The sequence below is a fragment of the Leptosomus discolor genome, chromosome 5, assembly GCF_034619465.1.
Source record: "Leptosomus discolor isolate bLepDis1 chromosome 5, bLepDis1.hap2, whole genome shotgun sequence".
NCBI classification, from domain to species: Eukaryota; Metazoa; Chordata; class Aves; order Leptosomiformes; family Leptosomidae; genus Leptosomus; species Leptosomus discolor.
Genome location: NC_141395.1, coordinates 78190291 through 78211023, shown reverse-complemented (window position 1 = coordinate 78211023; position 20733 = coordinate 78190291). Strand labels below are relative to the sequence as shown.

At 45.1% G+C, this 20733-nt stretch overlaps 1 protein-coding gene across 1 annotated transcript in view; it reads left to right on the top strand.

The window, feature by feature from the left end:
- The first annotated feature begins 2375 nt into the window (after window positions 1-2375).
- The window catches only part of TG (thyroglobulin), a 156433-nt gene continuing 138075 nt past the window's right edge, over window positions 2376-20733 (top strand). The window contains exons 1-9 of the mRNA XM_086466043.1: window positions 2376-2442; window positions 4047-4155; window positions 5053-5150; window positions 5607-5810; window positions 6166-6325; window positions 11833-11939; window positions 13020-13163; window positions 14939-15124; window positions 18912-19976. Coding sequence (XP_086322169.1) covers window positions 2376-2442; window positions 4047-4155; window positions 5053-5150; window positions 5607-5810; window positions 6166-6325; window positions 11833-11939; window positions 13020-13163; window positions 14939-15124; window positions 18912-19976 — 2140 coding nt within the window. The remainder of the gene's footprint in view (window positions 2443-4046; window positions 4156-5052; window positions 5151-5606; window positions 5811-6165; window positions 6326-11832; window positions 11940-13019; window positions 13164-14938; window positions 15125-18911; window positions 19977-20733) is intronic.

The following is a 20733-nucleotide window of genomic DNA, read 5'->3' as shown; positions in this document are numbered from 1 at the left end:
CCATTTGCTCTGCAAGGAACCTGAATGACACTTTTTAACTAACTTTAGAAAATTGCACTAAATCAGTATCACACCCCGCCCCCCAACACACGCTCTAGATACGTGTTTCAGTGGCTTGGAAACACCATTGTACCTGTAAGCACCGACCCTGCTGCCCCGGGAGAGGCTGTGGCACGGGGCTGGGCTGTCTCTCATTGCTGCCCCACTGCACTGGGGGTCAGACACGAAGCTGAGGCTCTTGAAGCATGCTTGAGTCAGAAATATAGGTCACGGTCAAACATTTCATCTTTCCTGATTCAGGCACCTTAGTGTTAGTGCTGGCTGTTCTCTGGTTGGTCAGATTCCTGTGCTCAGCATATACGTTTCCCTACAAATGCTATGCTAATCCAGAAATTAATTTTCTTTCTGTGGCTGCTTAATCAGGGCTGTTACAGGATTTTTCTTCTTTGTGCCTCTGAAGGTTGCCCTTTTTGGTCTGTCGTCCACACTTGACACTTTCTTCATCTTTTCCCAGCTTGATCTTTCCGCAGACTGTTGACTTTCTTCAAGTCCTTAGTAGGTTGCTGGAAAGTAAAATCTAAATATAGTCCCACTCGTTTTAAAAATGCTAGTCATGCTAAAGCAAGCTTGTGCTGCTGTTTGAGATCATATTTACCGTATATATCAAACTCTGTAGCACAGCAGTGGTCTATAGCCCACACAGGAGAGTGCTTGGATCGCTGTTGGCACAATCTCGGTCTGTAAGAGACTACCAGTAGAGTTGTTTAGTCTAGACTGTCTAGTACCCATGAATCAAAACCAAGAGTGCTGCTGTCACTTCTTCTTGAAATCAGTCGAAGTCCAGCCTCAAACATGTGCTTCTGTTATTAGTTACCTAATTATTTTGGGCCCATTTGTCCAACCGCTTTTGCACAAGTGAGGGATAATTCTCAGAATTCCCTGTGCAAGTAAATGCTAACTGACAGTCGTAAGAGTTGGACAAGTAAGAAGGGATGCTCTGGAACCAAGGAAATAATATTGCTGAGATGTTTGGGGTCAAGGATTTTGCACGTAATTAGTACCAAAAAGCTTAACTTAACGTGCTTAATGGTTATGCTGTTCTTACACCTGGAGGATGAAGCCCAAGAAGCTAAGCTGCTTCCCCTCAGATACTTGGCTGTACTCATGCACGTGGTGCGAGTGGGAGTAAAAGCAGAAGGTCGAAAGGCTTGGCTTCTGGGTCCCCTTTTGAAATGGCTCAGAGCTCGGGTTCTTTTCAAGAAACTCTGGCAAGTGAGAGTTGGTTGAATGCTGAGACGAAAGATGGGGTGAGGGAGGCTTTCTAAGTGACAGCGGATCGTAAGCCTGCGTAGACTGTCACAGAAGCTGGTGTTGCTAATACACAGCTAACAACCACTAGTTAATAGATTAATCAACCAGGAGTTAGGAACTCGGGAGCGCTGGTAGCCGTTTGGACGGATTAAGCCTTCAACTGATTAGTTGTTAGCGTAGCTCCACTGACTCCTGCACGTGGCGCTGTCACACTGACTGCCGTAAAGCAGCGTCGTGGCCATACAAAAAGGGATGCGAACGTTTGAAAAGGGCCCTTCGCTGAGAGGGTGGTTGGTCTCTGGAACAGCCTCCCCAGGGAAGTGGCCACAGCATGAAGCCTGTCAGAGATCACGGAGTGGCTGGACGAGGCTGTTAGTCATATGGTTTAGTTTTGGGCGGTCCTGTGAGGAGCAGGGAGTTGGATGAGTGGTTCTTATGGATCCCTTCCAGCTGGAGATATTCTATGGATGCTATTGCCTCTGATCCTCAATTCACTTCACAGTCAGTGGCGTTGCGTCCATCCTGTTTTCCACTTAATAAAAAAAAAACCTCATTCTGAATTGTATTTACTCCTAGTGCTGCGGCACTTGGAGGCCTAACCCTTGCCTGCCCCCTCAGCAGGCTAGACTCTCTAGAAACACAAAGAAGTGTACTAATACAGAGCAGAAAGTCTAGTTGCACCGCAGCACTGGTGAGAGCTGGAGCTCTGGCCGTTCTCATGTTGATGTGCTCAGTTTACGTGTTGGTTTAACTAAGTCCCCCCCTGCCTTCCCCTGCCCCTGCTGCCACTTGTTCTCCTCTCCGATGACCGGGCGCAGTAGTGCTCCCTGGAGCGGGGATGAGAACTGGCTGAGGAGAACCATGAGGGCTGTTCCACGAGAATGGGCCTCTTGAGGTTTTCTCAGAAGCATGGTATGCGTCACTCACCTGGCTTCGTGGCCAGTCTACCAGCACATAAGTGAGCCCGTCTGTGCGATGGTTGCTATAAAAAGGCAGGTGAAGGCTACACGGGGTGTGCAGGGCTGCCTCACTGACAAAAGGGGATGGACCTCTCCCATCGCAAGATGGGCTCCATCCCATTTTGTACAATGCTTTGCTGCTTTATTAGTATAGCAGCAGCCAATATATTTGGTAAGTATGCTCGTTCTTTTCCTTTACCTCTGTGTCCGGTAGTGACTGTGCTCCCGTGACCTGTGTATTGTTTCGATGAGATATATAATGATCTTGAATCTTGCACACTTCAAACTTAGCTCTTACTGTGTGCTATGCAAACTGCGGTTGGGCTCAGGTTAAATACTGATAAGGATTTTTAAATGGTCAGGGTTGTCTGAGCTTGGTGCACCTGGGTTTTGGATGGAAAAAAAAAAAAAATTTCTGGAAGAACAGGCTGGGCTGGAGAAGGAGCTTGGCTAAGAAAAGGTGGTGCTGCAGGGATGTGAAAGTCCTAAGGTTATATCTCATGCTTGTATGTGCCATCATCTAATTTAGACTTGAACCTATACCGCACAGTCTGAGTGTCATCCCCAGTTCTTTGGTCTGAATTTGATAATCCTACACAACAAGCAATTTGAATCACTCAGGCTGTTAACTCAGATGTCTTGCTAGACCCTCTCTAGCACTTTACACAGGGATCTTCACACATCCCTGGCTCAGAGTCACGTTCGAGGTGAAAATGGTCAAGTTTGCCTACATGTGGATGTCTATAGGTGAGCTAAGCTAAAATCCATTTACAGTCTTGTGAAAATTTTCACATGTGCTTGAGGGACACAGTAAAAACTCCCAGAAACAGAAGTGATTGAGAGGTCTTAAGTGCACAGGAATGATCTGTCGTTAAAGAAGACACCAGGCTGCAAATTATTGGAGGTTGAAAAGTATTCAGAATACTTGTGATGTATTTGCACGACTATGAGTGGTCACACTCAGACCAAATACTGGATTAAGTGAATCTTTGATGTAAACTCCTGTAGCTATGGTTTTGTTTGTTTACTATATTTTTTATAGAACTAGTCAATGGAATTAAGAGCATGACGTTCATCGGATTTTGAGGAGGGGGAAAGTGTCAGATCAACTAATCTGTTCTGTAAAAAAGAGCCTAGTGAATGTCATCATCCTCCTAAACAGCATCCAAATGTGGTTTGGAATGCATTAAGAACTGAAGAGTTGACTGTTTTCTTGCTAAGTGGCTTCAGTAGTTGATGACTTGCCCCAGTAAAAATTGAGAAAGGCTTGTAATATGAATTAGGCTGATGCTAACTGCTAGACATTGATTCTTTGTAGGTCTTTCATGAGATTAAGTACCTCTCCTGTTGATGGAATAGTGAGTAACTTAGCTTCAATAGTGAATAAATACTCAGAGAAATTAATAGTGATCTGTGTGGTTACGGCAAAGGGCTGTTTTGTGGCGATAGGCACAAGTAACTCTGAGTAAAGTACCCCAGGTACTGCAAAACGGTAGCCATAGCGGTAGAGAACAGAGCTGAGACTAATTAAATACAGACCTGGGAAAGGGGCTCATGAGCATCTCCATCACGTGCTTATTCTGCAGCTGGCAGCCCGGCAAGATTGTTCAGTACCTCCCTGTGCTGTCTTATGCAGAAACGCACATGAGAAGCAATGGAGAAACAGCCAGGGATGACCCATGAACCTGGGGCTGTTACCACACAGCATTGGCAGAATTTTGAGAACAGGGTTGCGGTGAACCCACCCTTATGTGTTTACCTTCTCCCTGCTTTCAGAGTATCAGACAGATTCCCAACCATTACGCCTGTGCGAACTTCAGAGGGAAAAGGCTTTTTCAGGAGGAGAAACCTATGTTCCTCAGTGCTCAGAAGATGGCCAGTTCAGGTACTTCATCCCTGCTATTATTCTGCTGTTATACGATGCGACCTTTCATTACGAAAGAAAGCTTCAGCTTGTTTTGAAGAGCCTCTGCATCGGTGGACTGGAGGGTGAGGGGTACAGGAGACTTGAAGTGACTTCATTAAGCCATGTTGCAGATCCAGCCTCTCCTGAATGAATTCCCTGTTACTGGAAATAATCTCTGGGTTAAGAGGTCAATCTAAGATTAATAGGCTAATCTTGGCAGAATTATTTGCACATCAAATACTTGGTGCAGGTTGTTGTGTAATACAACTGCTGTCTTCCTACGCATGCTCGTGGGCGCATGGTCTGGGATCAGTGTGCCAGCTGGCACAGCTGAGCCAAGTTGACTTGGAGAAGTTATCCACCCTGCTGTCAGCGGCACAGTTGGGTTTCCTTCTAAAGGCAGTAGAGGAACAAAAAAGTGCATGGGGAACAGTGATTTAGAAAACAGCATGTTGCTTGAAGGGGCAAGAAGTTAATGAGTTAAAGCTGAGGCGGAGTACAGGTTGCAATGTTCTCTACTATTGACTTCTTGTTGTTGCCTAGGATGGGGCACCTTGTCTATCCTAGATTTGACTTTAAAAATGTCTCAAAATGTATGGTAAATTTCCAATACTGAGATTCAGGATTTGGTCCAACCTACTTGCTTCCTGAATGACTTCAAGTCACTTATCTGCAATTCCTGAAGACTTTAGAGAATTACTAGAATTAAGAGCTCCCAACAGCTAGAGTCACCAGAAACATAGCCCCGATTCTGTTGTTTGCGGTGTTAAAGTACTTGAACATTTTTGGCTTGCTTTGTTTTTTCTTTTATGTCCTATACTGACTGAGGACTCTGCTACTAACAAAGTAAAATACGTTACTTGTGATCTCCTTCAGGACAGTTCAGTGCAGTAGGAATGGTCTTTCCTGTTGGTGTGTGGATGAGGATGGCATTGAGGTACCTGGCAGCAAACAGAATGGATATCCCGTGTCTTGTAAGTCACAAGTTTCTGGTTTTGTTCAGATTGGGTAAAGAACCACTTAAATCTGCATTTGAACTGCTGAAGTCAAGAATAGGTTAGCCCCAGACTTTGACAGACTCTAGTTTGTTGTAATTTGCTGGGTCTTTCTAGTGGAAGTTCTGGAGTTTTTTTCAGGCCTGATCATGTAAACCTGATACACCTGGATGGTCTGTATTCATGAAGGTCACATCAATGTAAATAATGAATGAAAGATCAACTTAATGTATTGGCTTTTGAGTTGGAGCTTCAACCCCATCTGTGGTGGCTTTCTCTATACCAATTTTCATAACCTTCAGTCCATCAATGTCCTCATGCCACCTGGGTGGCAGAATCAGAACAGCTCTGAGAAAAATCAGGTAATATCTTGATAAATGATTTAGTGCCCAACAGGTACCTTCTTCTTAACAGTACCCCTCTCTGGTACTACAGGCTTATCCTTTTGCCAGCTGCAAAAGCAGAGGATCTTGGTGAGTCGATACATCAACAGCAGTAGCATCTCCTACATCCCTCAGTGCCTGGATTCAGGGGCTTTTGATGCGGTGCAGTGTGACACGAAGCTGGGTCAGTGCTGGTGCGTAGATCCGGAGGGAATGGAGATTTATGGCACCAGGCAGAGAGGAAAGCCAACACAGTGTGAGTAATATTCAACAAAACGGTAGGTTTTGTAGGTTTGAAAGGTTTGGTGTGAATGAAAGGTGGTAGATCAGGAGTTTGGACACTTCAGCCTACATTTATCTTATGGAAGTATAGGTGCCTAACTGAGGCATTTAAATCCCTGTTTCACAGAATCATAGAATATCTATGGAGTTGGAAGGGGCCCATAAGGATCATCGAGTCCACCTCCCTGTTCCTCAAAAAGATGATACGAGGCACCTAAGTGTCCACATTCAACCTAATGAATCTAAACCCCTTCCAAACCATGGGGTGGCTAGTCAGCTGTTTGTGGGAAGTTAAAACACTAATAAGCATTACCTTTATTTCCCATCAGGTCCAGGGAACTGTGAGATCCGGGACCGCCGCATTCTGCATGGTTTTGGGGAGAAGAGCCCACCCCAGTGCTCAGAAGATGGAGAGTTTCTGCCTGTCCAGTGCAAGTTTGTCAATACTACAGACATGATGGTTTTTGATCTTGTTCATAGTTATAACAGGTAAGAGCACAGGCTTCTGAAGCAGGAAAGCAATCCTGCATACCTCTTCAAGTCACTGTCTTACTGCCTTTTTTTTTTTTTCCACATGAAGCCCTTCTTCAGTGACTGCAGATGATATTACTTTGTATTAAAGAATGGACCAATTAAAAAAACCTTTTTCTTCTGAATTATATTTGCTCATGTAGAGAAAACTGATATTCCATCCCTGCAGTCTAATCGGTGTGTCCTCACACAGCAGTGGATTCCACATGGCAATCTGTATTTGGAAAAGGAGTCAGGGCTAGTTTTCAGACAGACACACAACAGCAAATGAGATAAATACGCAAGGAACAGAGGAATTCAGCAGTATATATGAGGTAGGAAAGATGATTCCATATGGGAGATTAAAACAGATGGACAGACAGACAAGTGGCAACATACAAACAGCAAGTTCCACGAGACGATGGGAAACACTCGGTACGGGGGAAGGTTATGGAGAAATTTGTCTTGAGGGCGCTCACATGGCATGTGCAGGACAACCAGGGACTCAGGCCCAGCCAGCATGGGTTCATGAATGGCAGGTCCTGCTTAACCAACCTGATCTCCTTCTATGAGCAGGTGACACGCCTAGTTGATGAGGGGAAAGCTGTGGACATCATCTACCTGGACTTTAGTAAAGCCTTTGACACCATCTCCCACAGCATTCTCCTAAGAAAGCTGGTGGCTCATGGCCTAGACAGCTGCACTCTAAGCTGGGTTAAAAACTGGCTGGACGGCCGAGCCCAGAGAGTTGTGGTGAATGGAGTTAAATCCAGCTGGCGGCCGGTCACAAGCGATGTCCTCCAGGGCTCAGTATTGGGACTGATCTTTTTTAATATCTTTATTGATGATCTGGAGGAGGGGACTGAGTGCTCCCTCAGTAAGTTTGCAGATGACACTAAATTGAGTGGGAATGTTGAACTGCTTGAGGGCAGGAAGGCTCTGCAGAGGGATCTGGACAGGCTGGATCGATGGGCCAAGGTCATTTGTATGAGGTTTAACAAGGCCAAGTGCCGGGTCCTGCACTTGGGTCACAACAACCCCATGCAGCGCTACAGGCTGGGGATGAGTGGCTGGAAAGCTGCCCGGCAGAAAAGAACCTGGGGGTGCTGGTTGACAGCCGGCTGAACATGAGCCAGCAGTGTGCCCAGGTGGCCAAGAAGGCCAACAGCCTCCTGGCCTGGATCAGAAATGGTGTGGCCAGCAGGAGCAGGGAGGTGATAGTGCCCCTGTACTCGGCACTGGTGAGGCCGCCCCTCAAATCCTGTGTGCAGTGTTGGGCCCCTCACTGCCAGAAGGACATGGAGGTGCTGGAGCGTGTCCAGAGAAGGGCAACGAAGCTGGTGAAGGGTCTGGAGAACTGGTCTGATGAGGAGCAGCTGAAGGAACCGGGGTTGTTTAGTCTGGAGAAGAGGAGGCTGAGGGGAGACCTTATCGCTCTCTACAACTACCTGAAAGGAGGTTGTAGTGAGGTGGGGGTTGGTCTCTTCTCCCAAGTAGCAAGTGATAGGACAAAAGGAAATGGCCTCAAGTTATTCCAGGGGAGGTTTAGATTGGCTACTAGGAGAAATTTCTTTACTGAAAGAGTTGTCAAGCACTGAAACAGGCTGCCCAGGGAAGTGCTGGAGTCACTGTCCTTGAAGGTGTTCAAAAAAACGTGTTGATGTGGCGCTTTGGGACATGGTGTAGTGGGTGTGGTGGTGTTGGGTTGGTGGTTGGACTTGATGATCTTAAAGGTCTTTTTCAACCTAATGATTCTATGATGTAGGCAGCATCAGGGTTGCTCACACAGGTGAACCAGCAAGTGATGAATGAGTGTGCTGACACACGACTGGATTTGGTTGGTTGGAGAGGGCTGGGAATGACTTCAAAACTCGAAGAGGAAGCACAGGGAGAGGAGTTTGTTTTGGTGCAGCTGTTCAGACTCTCCAGTGAAATCTTATGGTCTCTTGTTAAGTGCTGTTATCTTGGCATCTCAGTCAGCACATTTCTCCAGTGGAGGGCAGTGAAGTAAATGTAATGTCTCATTCTGACTTGGCTCTGCAGTAGCAAAGGCATTTTATTGTAAACGTCAATTTTGCTGTTTTGAGGGTTTTCTATTTTAATTTAAGCAAAGCTGAAAGGCAGGCCCAAATGCACAGTGCAAATTTGTCAGAGCTTCGGGAGAGGTTATTTTGGCAAGAGCAAAATAATCTGGCTGTTTCGTTTGTTGGCCTGTGGAGTGTGGAAATGCTAAAAGAGCAATTACAGAGGAGAAAGCAATGCTTTAAATTGACATTTCTTTTCTCCCATTGGGAGATTTATCTGCAAAGACCTTTGAGATTGGGCTTTTCTTGTGTCTGTGTCATGTAATTAATCACAGCAGGATCATTTCACTCCCAGCTGTCAACCTTTCTCATTATGGCATGGACTTAACCCATTACCACCCTCTCTGAGTATCTCAGGTGGTTAATAAGTTTATTTTCACACTATCCCTGCCTGAAATGTCATCATCCCATCCCATAAACAGGAGACCAGAATATGGAGTTGAAGGGATGAGTTCCACAGGACAGGACTGTAGCAGAACAGGGATTTAAACCTATTTTTTAAGTTCATGTGGAACAACTTTCTTTGTTTGCACAGACTGCTGAAATCTAAGACATGTCACACTAACTCCCTTCCCAGATCATTTCCCTACACCTTCATAAATATTCCAGAATAAGTCAGTATGTTAAAAAAACTTAAATGAAGAAATTCAGAAGCTTAGAGCTAAGGCTTTCCCAAGAGAAAGACTTTCGGAAAGAAAGATGAGCCCAAATTTCCTGCCTCACCCTGGTGGCTTGGCTGCTATTACTTATTCTATACAGACTGTGCCTGGGTCCTACTTAGATGGGCAGTCATACAGAAAGTCTGTAGAAGATTGATGGGGATGATGAAAAAAATCGAAAGTCAAGGAGGATCTTTTTACTTTCTTGCTATAATTTTCGTCAGACTGGACACCGCGTGTCAGTGGCTTTATCCCAGCTCACTGGAGGTTCTGCCCTATTAGGTATTATTTCCTTGGCAGTGGAAAACCACATGATTTGGTTTTCTCCCTGTGTTTCTTAATAGTCAATGAGAAAGGCAGCTGCAACTTGAGCTGCACGTATGAAACAAGGGGTTACTTGCAAACCTGCTTTTGAAGATCGGTAATGAGTTGTCTTCGCTGGAAGCCAAGAGCAGAGACTCAGTTTGAAGAAAAGGCCAACAACCTCACGTTTATTTACTTTCCCATATTTTTGAGTGTGAGCATTCTTGTTGAAACACATGGATACACTATAAGTTTATCCATCACTTAAATGTAGTCATCTTTGCTTCAGCTCTTGTTTTGGACTGGGTCTGAAAGATGAGGTACTCTGTGTTATTGCTACTCATCTCGAGGGCTGTGATTAAAAAGAAGCTGAGAAAAGAAAAGAAGTGGTAGGAAGTGAGTTTTCCAAGTAAGGTGAGGAAAGTTCTGTCCTCTTGTTTGTGTAGGCCTAATTTATATCTGTTTGTACTTTATTTAGCTGTACCCTCAGCTTGGAACAAAAATAATCGGAATGACGGGATATGACTACACATCTGCCCCTTATAAAAGTAATATAATTATGCATGTGACTTGACGTTGAGGATGAAAGAAAGCAGCATGCAGAATTTTTTCATTGCCTCCTGTTTCACTGAGCTAGATGCTGAGCTGCTGAGGTGATGAGCTGCAAGGACATGAGCAGGGCAGAGGTCTGCCTTTGAAGACAGGAGCAATGCTTTCCTAAGAAGAGAAAAGATCGTATTCCTAATTGGGCAGTGGCCAGTGCATGGTAATTCAGGGTAGCATAAAGCTCTTGAAATACCCCAAGCTATTTATGTCCATGTGTACGTTGAAGACCATAGAAAGACTGATATTTGGGTGTTTATTTCTTAAGTTGCATTGTTTTGGTGCTGGCAGAAGTTCCTTTTTGCCCTGAAGCGTGACATTTTGATGGCTTTTAGCATGCCGGTGGCAGCAGTGGAGCAGGAGGGAGGGAGTCAGTAGGCTTTTCATTTGAAGAAGTGGAAGAGTGCTGGAATGAAGCAGCGCTACACAAGCTCTGAGGCAGTGGCAATGCTGGGACAACCCCGAGGTTACCGGCCCTTTCCCCTGCCAGGGGTTGCTGTTGCTTTGTGTATTCTCCAGCTTGCGCTTGGATGTACTGAGGCAGCAGCAACATCTTCAGCTCTCCTGGCGAGAGGCGACAGAGCTCTCAGGCAGACTCTTGAAGGTAGCAAAGGCCCCTTACTCCGCTCCTCTCCTCTCTCCTGACCGCTGGCTCTGAGCCACGCAAGCCTTTCGCTGCGTTGCTCAAGGGCACCGCAGGCTGCAAGTGCTAGAGCAGCCCTGAGGCTGCAGGAGGGTGGCACTGGAATTGAGGCTGGTCATAGTCCCAGTTTCACAGGGTTGCTGTAAACTGCTTTGGCACTTCAACCTTTTTCCCAGTTGATCAGGGCCTAATCCATCGTTACTCTTACTGCTAAGTGTCCTGCCTTGGTAAAAACCTAATTTGTGGAATCCTCTGGATGTCTTGAGCAGAAAAATTCCACTGCTCTGTTGCTAGATTTTCCAAAATAAGCCACATGCAGCTGGGACAGCAGACCTTTATTGTATTTCAGGGTAAGGGTGTATGTCCGTAAAATAATATGATGATTTGGGGACTTAGCACTTTGAATCTAAAAAACCTTATCTTCTGTTTGCTTGGAGAAACCCTAGAGTGTCTGTCAGTTAAGATCACATTTATTATGTTTTTTCCAACTCTGACCACATTAAGTTTCCTTCCTAAGTCCTTGCTTTGCTGGAATCTGGCGGTTGTTGCTCCTAGAATATTATACTGGAAACTAGCATCTCTTTGATCTCCCGAAGTAAGTCTCAATCTTACTTGTAATATGTTAAAAACCTTTTCTTCTTAATCTGTTGAGCCATGCTCTGAAAATGAAAAAGATTAGTGAGGTTTTTATCAGCTTTTGTGCTTAATTCAGTGCAGAAAAGCGTACATAGCATGTAGGGAAGAGGAAGCATCCTGTTTGTTTAGGCACTCTGCCATCCTGTCCAGATTTGTGGAAGGAGCTAATGAACGGGTGTTGTAATAACATTAAGCCAACATCCGTTTATTTTACTTTTTTTGACAGGCTTTCGAAGATGAGAATAGAATTGAAAATGAGTGTTAGATGCTGAGTACCTGCTTAGGAAGGGTTAAAAATCTGACTGAAGGGAGATTGTCCTCTCTTTGTTTTTTTTTTTTTTAAAAAAAAAGGCATTTAGGAGACTTGTTAGCCTGCTGAAACATCAATCTGGATCATGTCAGAGCCTGGTTGCCACAAGGAGACCAAAGTGGTTTGGAATGGCTTTGTGCTCTGCAGACATCCTTGCCATACAAATTAGGGAAGGAAACACAGATGATGCTTTGTTGGTGTTGACGGGCCTCCCTGGGCCCTTCACAGGAGGCTGCTTTTCCTTCCAGGCTCCCGGCGGCTTTCCAAACGTTCAGTTCCTTGCGGGAGATGTTCCCGGAGGTCTCTGGGTACTGTTACTGCGCGGACAGCCTGGGGAGAGAGTTGGCAGACACTGGTAAGTACCCTCCAGCATCTGATCTTTTAACTTGAGTGGCTTTGACTTCCCAAGGGAAAGGACAAATAGCAAGCATCAGGCCTTGGATTCACTCGGGACTTCCATTCCGTTCTTACAAGGGTAGGACCACCGTGACCAGGGTAGCGCCCGTGGAAAGGCTGGAGCTCACTAACAAAATCCCACCCTTAGGAGCAGTGCTTCAGTCAGCAGCAAGTGGAGTTGCTGCCCAGAAGTTAATCCTGTCCTTTTTGGGATGGTGGAATAGGATTTCTGAATGTCCAGCCTCTGCCCACACTAGAAAGCTCCATCATATTCTGTAAGTCCAATTAGCAAATGCAATGGAATATAAAGGGCCTGGAGACTGAACTATTTTCTTCTTGCTCAGGTAGAATCATGGAATGGTTTGCGTTGGAAAGGACCTTTAAAGATCATCTAGCCCAACGCTTCAGCCATGGGCAGGGACATCAGATGGTGCTTCCTTTTCTCTCATAGCCTCAGGATACCTTTCGGGGCATGTTAATAGTTGATGAGACACTTTAGGAAAAAGAGTGTTTTTTCCAAGAAGGAGAAATGAGGAGGTTGAGGACTTGCAACTTCTCTTCCTTAGATACTGTGGGTTTAAAAAAATAAAAATAAAAACGGGAAAAATGCAAAGCACAATAGCTTAAAATTTAGGTGGTAGACGAGAACGTCAACATTGAATTCCTACAAGTGGGAGAAATTCTGAAAAAAATTTGTGCACTCAGGGAAACTACTGCATCTATTCTTCTTTTTTTTTTTTTTTTTCTGTATACAACCAAAATGATTGGCAATTGGTTTTTGGTAACGCCAGTTTCCAGAATTCCGTCCGTTACTTTGCTGCAGATTGAACCTAACAAAACCACAGTGCAGCGCTGGTTACAGGATGCAGTGGGTTATGTGGTGCGGTGCATTAGGGTTTTGCAGTATAAGTTCGCCTTTGGCCTGTTTGGAGAACTGGTTTTCTTTTTGCTGGTAAGCTTCCAGTTTTGCTGCTCTAGCAGAAAGCAGGTGACTTCTGTCTTAAAAACAGGCTGTGTGCTCAAAGTCTCTCTTTCCCAGGCTTGGAGCTGCTGCTCGATGAAGTCTACGACACAGTTTTCTCTGCGCTGGAGCCTGCCCGCACGTTCACAGAGACCAGCATCTATCGGATCCTGCAGAGGCGGTTTCTGGGGGTTCAGCTAGCTACCTCTGGCAAGTTCAGGTGTAAGTAGCACCCAGGTGATGCCCTGTAAATAAGGTGATAATTTTGGAGTTTATATGTGACAGCTGCTGTCGGAGAGGGTTGTTTTAGGAGTCTCTTGCACTAAAAGCATATAATATTACAGTTTTGGTGCGAGAATAAAGGTCCCTGAATTGCAGCTGGGTTTTAACCTCTGGATTGTACATTCTTAGCAGTAGATCGTACCTGTCCTCCAGTTAACGCTTTGCCATACACTTGAAGTTCACATTAGTGGAAATCCCATGAACTCTCTCTATCTCTTACCCTGAGATTATGGAGATGGATCTTGTGATTTAATAAATTAAAAGCCTGAGAAAATGCTCCCTAATGTATGTTAGTCCACTCAGAAGTAGCAAGTATCTTACATGGACTGCAACACACTGGATCCCCAGGAGGCCACACAAGTTTGTAGTGCCTTAGCCAGCAAGGCTGAACTTCTGGATCTGCCCTTGGGTCCATTCTTTCCCAAGTTGGAGCAGGCAAATGGGGAGGGAGTTTCTCTGCCTACAGGCAGTGAACTCAGCGGGACAGGAGGTCAGGTACCTCTTTCTGTCTCTTACACCAGAGCCCAAGAGACTTACCTTGGCAGGGGAGAGTTTGAACCCCTTGGTGTGATATTTCATCCTCCCATCCAAATTCCTCTGACATCGGTGTCTGACCCTCACTAAGGAGTTGCGTCACCAGAGATGTGAAGCAGACACCGATGTAAGTCTTCTGACCACGTAGTCACACTTTTTTTTTTTCTATTTCTGGGACAAGCTGATATTCTGGGGAGTCTGGAAAGCATCTTCCCCCTTCTGCTGCACAGTGCTGTTGAGTAAACTCTGACTAGAGCTAGGGATGCAGCAGTTGTCAGCAAAGACGAAGCTGTAACAGCCACAAGATGGAGATGTGACCACGTTCATCAGCCGCTGAGGGTGACTGCTTTGGTGACTTACCCAGGCCTGTCACCTGAAGTCACATGCATCAGGAAAGTTGTCAGGCTTCCTTGATGAACAGGTTGCTCTGATGTGATGCTCTTGCTGCCTCAACCTGGTAGCCGGGTGTAGCTGGAAAGCTCTCGAAGGTGAGAAACATTTAGGCTGTAGTATTGCAGGTTTATATAAACAAGCAAAATTTCTGTTGGAAGGGTGGAGTCTAGTATTGGAGAGATCATAACTCGTAAAATTTGCTTTATGGAGTTTTGACTTCTCTGCCATTAAGGCCAGTTTGAAAGGAACAGGATCTTCAGATCCCTGTGGAGGGAAATAAAGAAATCAAGTGGTCCCAGATCGAATCTTCACAGTCAGGTGCAGATCCTTTTGCAGGAGCAATGCCTCCTTCTCTTCAGAAACATTGATGTTTGCCTTCGTCTCAGTCTCGCAAGCTGCGCATCTGTCTCTCTTGACCAGCATTGCATTTGCCTTAAGGGCCAGAGCTCACCTAGCCTCCAGCATGGCTCCCTGAGAGAGATGCTGCTACTCTCCCTAACTGTGGCTACGGCTGAAAAATGTGTTGAGGTTTTATTTTCAGTTTAATTTTCAGACGTGACTACCCACAGTAGAAAACCCTGGGGCCGGTTCTGCAGGGGAAAAGAGGAGGGAGAATTTGCATTTTGGGCTAGTACTTGAAGTGTCACTGAAAACAGTCAGGAAATTAAACTTTTTTTTTTTTTTTTTTTTTTTTCTTTTCCTCCCAAATAGGCCAACTATGGGATCAAGCAGACATGGCTCCGAAACTCTAAGCTTGCCCTCCTTCACACATACTGTTTTTCTTCCAGGCCCCACAAAGTGTGAGGTTGAGCGGCACGCAGCCCTGCGTTACCAGCACGCCTACGTGCCGTCTTGTGATGCTGATGGGGGCTACGCAGCAATGCAGTGTCAGCAGGGAGGACAGTGCTGGTGCGCGGACACCAAAGGGCAAGAGGTCCAGGGCACAAAGAGGCGAGGACAGCCGCCGGCTTGTGGTATGTATGAGGTCTGGAAAAGGAAAAATGAACACATCTCTCGGTGCCTTTAGAAAGAAACCCAAAAGACCAGTTCCCTTCTCGCTTCTGAGAGATTTTGGTGTTCGAAAACTGAGATCCAAAAACCTCCCAGGGGTTAAAAGCCACATTCTAATGAATTATTAAACATCATATTCCTTTTATTTTCCTTTATGACCTTTCTTTAGTCTTTTAGTTTTGCGTGCAGCAAGGCTTTTCTTTGCAGCTGTGATATGTCTCTCGACTGCAGGAGCTGGGGCGTTAAGTCAGAATATCTGGGATAATATAAAGAAGCCTGTGATGGTGGTTTTGGATTTTACCTCCTTCCTTTGAAATGCTATGGCATTTCTGAGGCATCTCTCACCCTGAACTTTTTTTTCCCCATCTCTGTCACTGTTTAGCCATGAAAACTGCTAAGTCCAGTAAAAAAAACCCAAACAAATCAGAAAAGGTGTATGGGTTTGGGCTTTCAGAGATTTTTGAGAAGAATACACCATCAAATCAGTGCCCCAAATGGAAATGACAGCAGAAATGTCTAAGGGCCAGAGGGGTGGAGGGAAGTTAAAAACCCTAAATATTCAGGATTGCGCTGGAGGGCTGGGGCACAGGGTCTTAACGCGGGGGCCACCTTCGGGGAAGGTAATTGCTGTGTCTGCGAGACACAGTCTTACCGTGCAGATAGAGAAGGAGGGACCTACCCAGGGTGTCACAGCTCCAAGTGGCTCAGAGAGCTCTGGGCACAGATGGACTTACTGTGAAATGAAAATGTTAGCATGCCTCCGAGGCTGATCACCAAGGATATTGCAAGGGAACCTCCAAGAGACCTCGCCATATGTTGGGACTGGTTGTTTTCTCTTTGAATGTGCTTTGCTGAACACTCCTGATGATTTTTTTTTTTTTTTTTTTTTTGAGGGGGGAGGGCAATGACCTGAGGCTACTTGCAGCTTTTATTGGCAGACTCAGGAAATTTAAGCAAGGAAAACTTTCTGCAGAGGTTTTGCAGACTAACTTCTGAGAAGGTATTTCATGAAGACACAGCTGCAGCCGGTGTTCAGACAGTTACATGCCATGTGCGTGTCTCCAGCTCTGCTCTGTTTTATTTCTCTGTAGTGGCTTTGACTCTCACATTCAGCAGCGTGAACATGGAGGAGGCAGAGACATAGGTGTGGGTGGTGCTTCGGGTAATCGCATGACTTGAGGCACCAGGCAATCCTGATAGGGACATGCTTCTTTTCAGACCTTTTACAGTAAATTCACCCAGCAGTCCTCTTCTGTTTATTCCTTCTCACTCTGCTTTGATTTGATTCAACAGTGGGTAGGAGAGGAGAACGTTTAAAGACCATAATCCTACATTTGTTTCCTATTAGCGTACTTGCGGGATTGTGGTTTACACTAAATTATTGGTCCCCAGGGGAATGTTCTTCACCCCTCTTACCAAGGCCCAACACTGAAAACAGAAGGGGCCCACCCTACAGAAAATGCGTTTATGAAGGAACCATTGTGAGGGACTCAGCCCCTGCCAGGAACTGTGGAGCAGGACAGGGGCACAAAAGGAGGAGTAAGAAAGATGCTGATCGCAGGGCCTCAGATTACTTGCTAATCTATTTTATTTTAGTATAATTATAATCTAATTTATTTTAGCAGCTTTTAAGATTTCTAGCTTTTATCATAGAATCATAGAATCATTTTGGTTGGAAAAGACGTTTAAGATCATCAGGTCTAACCATTATCCTAACACTACCAAGCCCACCATTAAACCATGTCCCTAAGCACCATGTCTATATGGTTTTTGAACACCTCCAGGGATGGAGACTCCACCACTTCCCTGGACAGCCTGTTCCAACGTTTGACCACTTTCAGTAAAGAAATTTTTCTTAATATCCAATCTAAATCTCCCCTGGCACAACTTGAGGCCATTACCTCTTGTCCTGTCATTAGTTACTTGGGAGAAGAGACCAACACCAGCCTCACTACAGCCTCCTTTCAGGTAGCTGCAGAGATCAATAAGGTCTCCCCTCAGCCTCCTCCAGACTACACAACCCCAGTTCCCTCAGGCGCTCCTCATAAGACCTGTTCTCCAGACCCCTCACGGTCTTCGTTGCCCTTCTCTGGACCCACTCCAGGACCTCAACGTCTTTCCTATACTGTGGCACCCAAAACTGCACACAGTACTCAAGACGTGGTCTCACCAGTGCTGAGTACAGGGGCACAATCTCTTCCCTACTCCTGCTGGCCATGCTATTGCTGATACAGGCCAGGATGCTTATGACTGCTTTATCATATTGCCTGAATGTGGAATAGTTGGGAGTAGGGGTGGGGAGCCCAAGGGAGGCCATGCTGGAGCAGTCCAAAGGTGTTTATCCACTGTCCTGTCCCCTACAGGGATAACAGTGATGCTTAGGGCGAAAGTGTGAGAAACATGGGAAATGCAGGCGGGAGGGGCCCCAAACCGGAGGCTAAAGCCAGATCATTGAGTTCAGCACTCCCTATGGAGTCATCTTCCACGGATTTGCCTAATTGCCCTTTAACCTTTATCCTTCCTAGCTTCCTCTGGCAATGAATTTCACTATGATAATTACATGCTCTACTTCTGGACCATTCTAATTCCTGTACTGTGAGAAATACAGAATAATAATTTCTGTTGCGAGTGATGTGGAGAATCCTGGTTTTTAAAAATCTCTATCGTATTTTTTTGTCCAAGCTGCATAGTCACTCCTACTGGAGAAGCTGTTCTGCCTTCAAAAAGTTTTTGCATCCCTTCTGTATAATTCTGCTACTTTTCAAGGAAAGGTAACCGAGTGGCACGTGATTCAAGCTCCTGCATGCGTTCCAGAGATCCAGTTGGTGCCACAGCTATCCTGTCTGTTTGGTTCTCAGTGTCTTTATATCTACCAGGTCTTTTCTTTTTTGATGTCTTTTGAGCCTCAAGCTGACATTTTCAGGAGTCCTTCTTCAGCCATGTGTTGCATCCTAACTTGGAGCCATTGCTGTCTGTGTATGAACGTACAGATGGGGCTGGATGCGCACACACATATGACATAGCTTGGCCTGGGATATGGGTGGCCAGGGACACTGGTGGTACCCTCAGTACCCTGACATTTGACTATTTTTGTTGAAATGTATTTTTTTTCCTTTAGAACTCATTTGTGAATACCATCTGGTCCTCAGCACTCTATTACTGCTAATTTTAGCAATTTGTTTTGAAAACTCTTGTAATAAACACTGCCCTATGAAAGTAGGTAGGAAGGCTCCATAAATTCCTCGTTAGTGGGCACTGGTTAAAATAACTGTCTGTTTTTCTGCAGTCTGTTTATCTTTCTTAGATTCGCATATTGTGCCTGGATCATTGGAGGTTTTCATTAGAAGCAGGCATCCTACCAGGGAGTTAAAGTATTTGGAAAAGACTTTATTTGTTCTTTCAGCCATAGGAACAGTGTGAGGATTTACATTGAGAAATGATAGAACCAGAAAAAGACCACAGAGCAGACAACTCAGATGTGGTGAAGGAATGTTTCCTTTTACTTTGTGTCTTGACTGGAGAATTTTATTTACAAACCGTGTTCAACAACGGTTCAAATTTTCTTATCAATGTACGTGATGCATAGCTGAGGAACTAGAGACAGGTTAAATTACACTTTTAGGTGTTTTCTGATAAGACTGCTTGAAAGACAGCCATAGTGTTACAGGTTTTGGAGGTTCCAAAGTTTGCATTGGTTTGTTTTTGTGTTTTTTGTTTTGTTTTTTTTTTTTTTTTTAAATCTTTGTCTAGGTGAAGAACAAGTGTGCATCTCTGAGAGGCGACGGGCCTTGTCGAGGATCTTTTATGGCCCTGCTGGGTACTTCAGTCAGCCCAATTTATTTTCCACGCCAGATATGCAGTCAGAAAAAGTATCTGGCTTCTCAAGACCCTGCCCTGCCTTCTTCAAGGAGCTGTTTCTGGACTCTGGATTGTCATCCCCAATTGCACAAACCCCGTATGTCAGCCAGATTCCTGGGCTAGAAACCACCCTTAGTGAAGCCATCACGGGGATGTTCCCATCAAGGGAACTGGCTCAAGTGGCGCTGCAATTTACTGCCAATCCAAAACGTTTCCAAGAAAACCTCTTTGGCGGAAGATTCTTGAAGAATTTGATCCAGTTCAACTTCACAGGGGCACTTGGCACTAGTGGGAAATACAGCATTGGCCAATTTTTCTCACAGGAGGATGTAGCAGAGGGGGATAATGGCCAAGGCCTCCTGGAATCAGCTGAGGCGTTTTCGTTAGAGGTATCAAAGGGGAGCTCCATTTTGAGTAAACCTCTTGTAGGCAGCTTTGGCCGCCCAGTAAATCTACAGGACAATCAGAATATGATGAAATTCCTTTCCTCTGTTCTGGAACTACCAGAGTTCTTTACTTTTCTTCAGCAAGTGATTTCTGTCCCCAAAAGTGTTGCTGAAGATCTAGGTGAAGTGGTGAAACTAGCATTGGGATCCGAAGACTGTGGTGAGGAGCCAAGAGACCTGTTTGTTCCAACATGCACCGAGGACGGGAGGTATGAGGAAGTTCAGTGCTATGCAGGAGAGTGCTGGTGTTTGGACACTTCAGGCAAGGAAGTGCCAGGCTCAAGAACACGAGGCAAACGTCCAAGGTGTCCCACTGATTGTGAGAAACAAAGGAGAAACCTGCAAAACTTGAAGCAAAGCCTGCCCGCGGGATCAGATCTTTTTATTCCTTCTTGTACTGAGGATGGAGACTTTCTGTCGCTCCAGTGTTATGGGACGAATTGCTTCTGTGTTGATTTGAATGGCAAGACTATTCCAGGAATAAGGGGAAAAGCTGGAAAGCCGATGCAATGTAAGTCTTAGGGATTGCGCATTTAAAGATGCTTCCTTATCGTGTTGGAATGTCATGATTCTTTTTTTCATATCTGATTGTGTCTGGAAACATATGGATGATGTATACAAACAATATTGCCCCCTAACAGGAAAGCAAGTCAGCCCTACAGTTGCAGGGGAATAGTGGGAAATACAGTGTATGCAAACCTTGGTGTCCTAAGTCTTAAAGATGGTCCCCTCTTCTTTCGGCGTGTAGGGTAGGCACACTCAAGACACAGGAATATCTAGCAACCCGTCTGTAGTGCTGTATAAAATAAAGAGGCTCATAATTCTTTGGTGCTCAAAAGGAGATGAGCTCCTATGTTTTTTCTAGGTTTGTAGAGCTGCTTGGTGACAAAATGAAATTTGGCTCTGGAGATGGCAGAAAAGGCTTCCAAAACAAACTCACTCCAGCATTTTGAGGGATGGTATTTTTATATTCAGCTGCAGTATTCAGTAGAGAAGAAGAAGAGAGGACAGTAGTATCTGAAAATTCTGTTTAGGTCCAAGGGGAAATAAAATCAGGATTATCCTACAATTCAGGTGGTTGTTTTTGCAGGAATTGGATGAATGAGAAGTAACTGCCAGATTATCAAGTGTATCTGAAAATACCTAGTTTGTGTGAACAGTTTCAAGAAGGCATTTAGTGGCATCAAGCAGCTATACCCCCCAGTAAGAGCTACAGGCACCTAATGTGCTCAAATATTTTTAAAAATCATATCTATATGCATCTTTCA